General features: G+C 52.1%; 1 protein-coding gene across 2 annotated transcripts in view; it reads right to left on the reverse strand.

Annotated features, from left to right (window-relative positions):
• The window catches only part of BICD2 (BICD cargo adaptor 2), a 79,666-nt gene extending 72,634 nt beyond the window's left edge, over window positions 1-7,032 (reverse strand). For both annotated transcript variants that reach the window (XM_044002430.1, XM_044002422.1), the window contains exon 1: window positions 6,356-7,032. In XM_044002430.1, coding sequence (XP_043858365.1) covers window positions 6,356-6,595 — 240 coding nt within the window. In that variant the 5' untranslated portion in view covers window positions 6,596-7,032. The remainder of the gene's footprint in view (window positions 1-6,355) is intronic.
• Window positions 7,033-8,753: the final 1,721 nt, after the last annotated feature.

The following is an 8,753-nucleotide window of genomic DNA, read 5'->3' on the forward strand; positions in this document are numbered from 1 at the left end:
CAACAAACCGATTCCCTGAGCACAAAGGGGACAGACCAGAGCTACAAAGAGATCCTGCAATCACCATGGCCAAATCAAATCAGACTGGTGTGCATGGGGAGCCCTAGATCCGACCTGATAACTGAGGAGGGAAGGGGAAAGAGGAGGGACCACCACTATCTGTAAACCCATTTTACAGATTAGGAAACTGATAAACTGATGCGCAGAGAAGTCAGGGACACAGCCATAAGCTTCAGAAGTGGGGTAGTGCTTGACCCCAAGTCGGGCACCCTAGCCGCACCATGAGTGTTAGGGGACACAGAGACACGGGTTGGGGGAGCACCACCTCCAGGTTTGACAACGGAGCACCCCCAGTTATTAAGGAGCTGGCTCTCACTTTTTAGACAGGGCACCATGGAGGGAGTTGGGGGCAGAGAGGGGGGCAGGATTCTCTCCCTCTGTTGTCAGGAGCAAATGGATCATGTGATAAAGAAATAAATCACAATGAAAAGAAGATCTGGGCTCTGATAACATCCCCACCACCTCCAACACCACCCTCTCCTCTTGCCATTGGCGCTTTCTTCACAAGTGCAGAAAGGTATAGAGCACAAGCATCGATATGCTCATTTTACAGATGAGGGAATAAAAGGGGCAAAGATATTGTGACTTGGTCAAGATCATGAGACCAACCTCAGACCCCTTGTTACCAACATGGCCCCATCATGACTCTGTTACAGCCTGAACAGAAGGCTGCATACAGACCCCAAAGGCAGCACAACCCCCCCACCCCCCCCCAGTAATGCTGCCTTCACTCTTCCCCCAGCAACAAGATGTCTTGAGGCCAAACTAATCATGCAGACGGAGAGGCAAAACCTTTCTGGCCACTATTCAGTGAAGACATACCTTTTAGCTGCAAAAATAAAATGTCTCTCTAAAAGGGAAGTGGCTCACCTATGGGGGGAGGGGTGCTGCCTGAGCAGCATCTTTTAAAAAATATATATTTTATTTTCCCCCCAATTACAGGTAAAAAACAATGGAAAAAACCTCACTCCATCGTTCTCCCCACCTTTATTTATTTTTTGGTGTTTTCATTTGACTGCATGAAAGGGAGTGTAGTAAATTGGGAAGAGAAGGGAGTTGGAGACAAGACCTGCAGCTCAGTGGCTGCCAGGACCCTGGACAAGGTCACCTGGGTAATTCTCATCCATGAAATGAGGCCGATCTATGCCCTGCCTACATCACCAGGGGCTTGTAAAGTGCTTTGCAAGCATGAGCTCCAGCTCTCGCTGAGATCTCTCTCCTACAGTCAATCTAGCAGAGCTATGGAGGGCAGAGGATAGAATGCTGAGCCAGAGTCAAAACCCGAGTTCAAATCTCACCTTCCCCGGACACTTAGTAACTGGATGACCCTACACAAGTCATTTAACCTGTCTACCCCAGTTTCTTTGTCTGTAAAATGGGGAATATAACAGCACTTTCCTCCCAGAGTTGTGGGGGTCAAATGAGGTGATATTTGTAAAGCCCTTTGCAAACTTTAAGGCACCCTATAAAAACAAGCTGCTATCGTTATTATTATTATTATTATTATTATTGAGGATAACGTGAAGCCTGTTAAGGTATTTTAGGTCTTCACTGACTCGAAACAGAATACCTGAGGAAGAAGTGGCCTACGCTGCCAATGCTCTGCTGGCTGAGGGATGAACTGGCCCAGTCTGGAAAACATTTAGGTCTCATAACCCCAAAGTGACTCAACTGGATCTCTGACCCAGGGACCCACTGGCCACACACATGTAGGCTAGAGACAAAAGTCTCTTAATACCAAAATGTTAATAGTAGCCACCCCTTTTTATAGTAGCAAAAACTGGAGATAAAGTGGGTCCTCAGGAATTGGGGGAATGACTGAAGAAATGAGGGCATATGAATGTAATAGGAATATTCTTGGGTGGTAAGAAATGGATATGAAGAATTATAAAAAGCTGGGAAGACGTATAAGAACTGATGCCGGGTGAAATAGGCAGATATGGAGCAACACATAACAGTGACTGCAATGCCAGAAAGGAAAACACTGGAGAGATTTCCCAACTATGACCAACGCAGGCTTCAGAAATCCTTGGTTAGTGACCAATTCTGACTTCAGAAGAGTGCTGGTGGAACACACCTACATCTCTACGGCCAGGTGATGGGCGAGAGGGGCAGAACGTAGCAAACATGTTCAGACATGAGCTTGTGTTGACTTGTTTTGTTTGATCAAACTTGTTACCTAGTGTAACAAGTTTTTATTGGGAGAGATGGAAGGAAATACAATAGGAAACAGTGTCATTTTCTTTTTAAAGAGTATCAACAAGGCAAGCTGCCCCCAAGTGGCTGGAGAGGGTGATCTCCCTCTGGAGCAAAAGGTGGAAGGAGGGCAGATTTCAGGCCAATGCAATTAAATGGACAAGCATTTATTAAGTGTCAGCTGTATGCCAGGCCTATTGACTACAGAGTCTTAAAGGAGCCAGTCTCTGCCTTCAAGGAGCTGACATTCCAATGGGGGGGGGGGAAGGGAATGATCCTCACAGACTAAGTGAGGGAGGGTACTATTAGTCCCATTTTACAGATGGGTAACCTGAGGCTCAGGGAGCCTCTCCTTAATATGAGGAAGCACACAAATAATCAGAACAGACTCTAAATTATATTGGCATGCCTTTGCAAGGCAGTGAGTTCCCTGTCACTGGTGGTATTCAAGCAGAGGCTAGAGGGTGGAAGGGTCATAAATTGAGATTCAGAAGAGGCCTCTAGGTCCAAGGCCCTCACTTTCCAGAAGAAGCTGGAGACCAGGGAGAGTCAGCGGGTTGGCTCCAGTTCCCATAGGGAGTGACCCAGGTGTGTGGGGGTAAACCCTTGTCCTTAACCTCTACAGCCAGCTCATGATCTTTCCCATGCCATGGCACCTGATGGAGGCTCCTCTGCCGGGGTTAAGAGATGCCCTGAAAGACCCCCTCGTACTGTCATTCACTCTAGTATACAAAGACTAAAGATAGCGAGGCTATAAACACCCCGGGCAGAACCTGCAGCCAGGAAGCAGCCAGCTCCTGTGCTGGGGGCTTGCCAAGGGCTTAGCACTATCTAGGCATTGGGAGGTGAGGAAATAAGAGGGCAAAGGAGAAGTCTAAGAAAGACGTGGCTGTTATACTCAGGGAGTTCCTCCCATGTCTAGGATGGCAGGAGTGCACACCCAAGCCACAGCAAAGCTGAGGCACTGCAAAAGCAAGGGCTAAGTTGGGCAGCCCAGGTCATAAATTCTGGGAGAGTTTGGAAATGGAGGTGAAGGCTGAGTGGCCCCATCTGGGCCCTGAAGAGTAGGATAAGGAAAGGCATGAGAGAGAGCAAGTGTCTGTCTAACTTGGGGAATCAGCCAAGGGATGACCAACAACACCCAGAGGCACAGGAGAACTAAAGAGCAGAAATCCCTTGAGGCCAAACAGGGTCTTAGACTGTCACAGGGACAAGCCTGGGCAGGGTTTTTGAGCAATAAAATAATGCCTAATAATACTAATGATAAGCATGTGTCTGTGTTAAAGTTTGGAAAACACTTTATAAATATCCCTTTTGGGGGCAGCTAGGTGGCGCAGTGGATAAAGCACTGGCCCTGGATTCAGGAGGACCTGAGTTCAAATCCAGTCTCAGACAATTGACTCTTACTAGCTGTGTGACCCTGGGCAAGTCACTTAACCCCCCATAGCCCTGCAAAAAAAAAATCTCTTTTTAGCTTCACAACAACCTTGGGAGGGAGGTGCCATTATCTCCAATTTACATATGAAGAAACTAAGGCAGAGGCTGTGTCTGCCTGGGTTCACGGAGCTAGTAAGCCTCCAGGGCCAGGTTTGGACTCAGAGCTTTGTGACTCAAAAACCAGAACTCCGACCACTGTCACCTAACTACAAGTATCTTTCATTCCAAATCAAGCCCAGAATTATCAGTAGAATGCTGGAGCCGGATTCCAGAAAGGCTCCAAGAGTTGTATTTATCTCATGAACACCCCCTTCTCCTTATCTTGGAAATCCAGGTGGGATGGATTCAGTGGCAGTGAGTGAACTACCAGGCATTCCAGAGAATCAAAATTCCTTAACGAATGCTTTTAGAGGGACTGAGAAACCCAGCCTAAATTAGGGCTCAAACTCTGCCCTCCCAAAGAGACCTTCTGGATCAGCTACAAAAAGGAGAGAGAGATGGGAGGCTGAACCAGACAATAGAAAGTAATTGTGAGTAATTGTCTTGCAATTTCTTCTTCTATCACAGTGAAAACGCTTTGAGAACAGAGACCAGGTTTTTTTCTTTCTTTGTATCCTCAGAGCTTAGCACCGGGCTTGGCAGTAAGGATTTAATAAATGCTGTATAATTGAAAAATATTCTGAGGGGGGAAGAGGTGGGAAGGAAAGGAAATAAATGCTCATTAACTGAAAACTATTTTTAAAAAGCAAAGTGTTGGGGGCATCTAGGTGACGCAGTGAATAAAGCACTGACCCCGGATTCAGGAGGACCTGAGTTCAAATCCAGCCTCAGACGCTTGACAACTTACTAGCTGTGACCTTGGGAAAGTCACTTAACCCTCATTACTCCATGCCAAAAAAAAAAAAAAGGAAAGTGTTAAAATAAAGTTAATGTTTACAAGTTAAAAAAAAACCAGGCCAAGAGGTTTATAGTTGTGGGTCACCAGATTCTCCCCACAAGTATATTTACAGGATAAGGGCACTAAGTATAAGTTGCAGATAGACAGGAAGACCTAGGCCCATCTCTGATGTAGCCTAAAGGCTACACAGATGGTGATGACCTGCATTAATAAAGAGAGGATTTTTCCATCTGGGAATTCCTTACCAATACTTCTTATCTGACCTGTCATTTCCTTGGTATGGGGAGCTCCTAGAGAGGAGGACCCCTTCCAACCAAGGAAGGGGGTCAGTGTCCACTCTGCCCTAGCCTTAAGATAGCAAGAGGTGGGATTTCAATCCAGGTCTTGCTGCCAAACTGATTTATTATACAGGACATATGATTGCTTCAATAGCCCTTTGATCTTCAAGTGAATTGAGTGCTATCATTCCCATTTTATAGAAGAAACTGAGGCTCAGGCAGGCTAAAAGACAGACTCAGACATAGTAGAACACTGATAGAGTAAAACACCGTATGGGAACCCGGGTCTCCAGGAGGCTTCTCAATCCCATAAAGTTAACTCTCTCAATGGGATCCTAATGCCCTCTCTGGGCTTCCACTGCACCAGTCCTCTAGGAGGGTTTCCCAAGGGCCATCTGCTCTGGGCATGGATTCCCCCTCCCAGGGTCCCTTTGCTGTCAGGTTCCTCTGATTTTTCCCTCACTAGCATGTTGAATAGGGGAATGTCACCCAACCAGAGACTCCTGCTTGAAACGACAGGGAGAGGCTTCCCAGGAAGACGGACAATTGGGGGGGGGGGTTTCCTGCCTCTCCCCTCCCCTTCTCTCCCCAAATGAATCTGCTCTTGGCACCAGATCTCCTAGTCACACACAGCTTCACTCTCCCAGGTTCCTCCAGAGGGCTTAAAGCTGTTGGGCCAACCCAGGCAAAGAAATGGAGACATCATTACATAATGAACCAAGTGCCTGACCATGCCTGGCTCTAGAGAGATTGCAGGATACTCCAGTGATGACAAGCCATCATTCCCACACAGGAATGCTCCTCAAGACCATCCTTTGGCTACTTCCCTAGACACCTGGGCCAGGGCATCTATGGGCAACGATGCCAGCCAGGACCCATTTCTTAACGAACACACACACACACACACACACACACACACACACACACACACACACCCTCCCAAGCAAACTGCTGATGTCCCAGGAGGCGATTCAGCCACTGCCCTCCTGGGAGCCAAGAAAGCCGTCCAGTGGCAGATCTATGCCTGTCAGATACCCCTTGCAGGCAGGGGCACTGAATGAAGCCAACCAGCTCCGGGGGACCATCAGCATGCAGGGCACACACAAAGGCCATAAGAGCTGCTGGGGAAAGCCCCGGAAGGGTCCTGCCAAACAGAGTCTGCCCCTTCCCCCGTGCCAGCTGAAGGCCCTTCTCTTTTCCTGCTGCTCATTAATCTCTCCCCCCAAAAGCTTGCTGAGCCTTCCCGTTAAGGGCCCAGACGAGCCAGGTTGGCACGGAGTGTGCCACGGACCCCAGCAATGATCTCCCAGGATCCCCACTGGCCAAGGAGCAGCCGGCAAGTGGCGGCTGGAGGGTGGGGAGGGGATAGCCGGCGACCCTTCGCAGCACCCCCCCATCCCCAGGCTCCCTCGGGGGAGGGGCGGGCGGCGCCGCATTCTGCCGACCCCCCGGCGCGCAGCCTGACAGGCCGGGAGGGCTCACTTACCTCCTTGAGCTGCTCCATCTCGCTGCGGATGGTCTCATACTCCAGCTCCAGCTCCTCGTACTGCAGCTTCAGCTGCTGCTTCTCCTCCAGCACCACGAGCCCGTACTCGGCCGCCTGGATCTTCTCGCGGGTGGTCTCGCCCAGCTCGTGGAAGAGCCGCTTGACCTCGGCCCGCAGCCACTCGGGCTGCGACTCCATCACCAGCTTGGTGTACTCCTCCTCCTCCATGGTCCCCGCCATGGTCCCGGGCCGCGGCGGTTGAGTGTTGGGGGCTGCGGGGGCGGGGAGGGGGCGCCGGGGGCGGACGGGGGGGGAGGGGGGCTGGCTGTGTTGCGCCTGGCGGCGCCGGGGGAGAGCGAGGGGCTGCCTGCCCGCCGGGCGGCCCTCAGCGGCAGCAGCGGCGGCGGCCGCCCATGCTGGCTTCCCGCGGCTCACGGCAGACGGGGCTCCCAGCTGGCCTCACCTCGGGTGGGGACTGGAGGAGCTCTCACACCATGCTGTCGCCGGCCTCCTCGGGCCCCGGCCCTGCCCTGGCTCCGCTCCGGCTCCGAGCGCCGCTCCTCTGGGACCTCCTTCACCGGGACCGCCGCCACCACCGCCCCCGCTGCCGCGTTTGCCCCGAGGGAGCGTCGGGCCGCCGGTCCCGCCCCAAGCGCAGCGAGGCGAGGCAGTGCGAAGCGCTGAGCTCGGCTGAGCTCGGCTCGCCTCCGGTCCCCTCCCGTCCCCAGCCGGCCTCGGGAACTACAAGGCCCAGGAGGCTCAGGCGGCCCCGCCCAGGTGCGCCCCTCCCCCCATCTCTAGGCACGCCCCTTTCCTTGGACCGCCCCCCTGCCTGCCGCGCCCGATTGGTCCCCGAGAGCCTCGAGGAAGAACGCCGATCTCCTTCGGAACGCCGGCACGCCTGACGTCACAGAAGGCTGGAGGCTCCAGCACGATACATTGTATCCCTCCCCGCTTCCCCCTTCCGGTCTGGAGAGCCTGGCCGGCTGGAGCCCGGTTCCCGCAGCTGTTGGCCTTTTTTGAAAGGAAAAGAGGGCGGGGCGGGGAGACACGCCCCTGCCTTCTGGTGATTGACAGTGACGTAGCTCCTGTGTCTGCCTCCGGCATCCAGTAGGGTCCGAGCTCAGGGAGTAACGGTCCGGAAACACCCCTGGGGCGGGCTGCTGGTGCGGGGGTAGACGGACCGGCTCCTTGGGCCCGGTCTCCCCAGCCGGCCGCTCGGGGTCCCCCGGGAGGGTGGGGGCGCGTGCTCGGCGGGGACTCGGCACACCCAGCCTGCGGCTCTCCGGCCTCTCCCCGGCGTCCTGGCCCCCGGACACCAGGAGCATCTCGCAGGGAATCCTGGGCCTGGCTTGCGTGTGACCGTCATCTCACCTCTATGAGCCTAAATTTCCTCATCCGTCCTCTGCCGTGCAACTCTGCGGTACCTATGGGATCCTAGATTCCCCCTCGTTTTACAGATGAGGAAACTGAGGTTCATTTCAAGCCCAGGGTAAGCAGCAGGGCCAGGATTTGAATCCAGATACACAGACATACACACACGTGTGTATATTGAAATATATAAAACACTTGCCGCGTGCTGTACATGTCAGGTCTTACTCAGTTTCCACTTCCAGCTCTGCCCCTGGCTGCCTTCGGAACCTCGAGTTAATCAGTCACGATCATTTGTTAAGCACCTACCCATACACACAAGTGAAGCCCAAAAGCATGGATTAAGCCTTGCTGTCTATGTGCCAGGTACTGGGCTAAGTGCTATGGGTACCAGAAAAGGCAAAAAAATCTAAAAGCCCTCCCCGACCTCCCCCCCCCCCCCAAAAAAAAACCCAACATGGGGGCAGCTAGGTGGCGCAGTGGATAAAGCACCGGCCCTGGATTCAGGAGTACCTGAGTTCAAATTCGGCCTCAGACACTTGACACTAGCTGTGTGACCCTGGGCAAGTCACTTAACCCCTATTGCCCTGCAAAAAAAAAAAAAAACCAACAACACCACACAGAGTTCTTCTAGGAGCTCCCTGTCTAACGGGGAAGCAAACAGATAACCTGCACACACAAGATATATGTGGTAAATTGGATGGAAGACAAGGGGGAGGCCTGATGGAGGTGTTCACTTCACCTCTCTGGGCCCAAGTTTTCTATAAAATAAGGAGGTGGAGTTACAAATGACCACTAAAGTCCCTGCCTGTTCTAGAGCCTAAGAATTCTGAATTCCAAAGGAGATTTTTCACCAATGAGAACTCTATCCTTTTTAGAAAGAGAACATAAATCAGCCAATAAAGCCAACAGAATCCCTGCTAGGGAGTATGAAGGGATGGGTTCAAATTGTGCCTCTGGTATTTACTACCTGTGTGTCTTTGGTGACTTGTGATCTGATACGTCACATCCAGTTCTAGTGGTGTGA

This window comes from Dromiciops gliroides, chromosome 1 (genome assembly GCF_019393635.1).
Source record: "Dromiciops gliroides isolate mDroGli1 chromosome 1, mDroGli1.pri, whole genome shotgun sequence".
Lineage (NCBI taxonomy): Eukaryota > Metazoa > Chordata > Mammalia > Microbiotheria > Microbiotheriidae > Dromiciops > Dromiciops gliroides.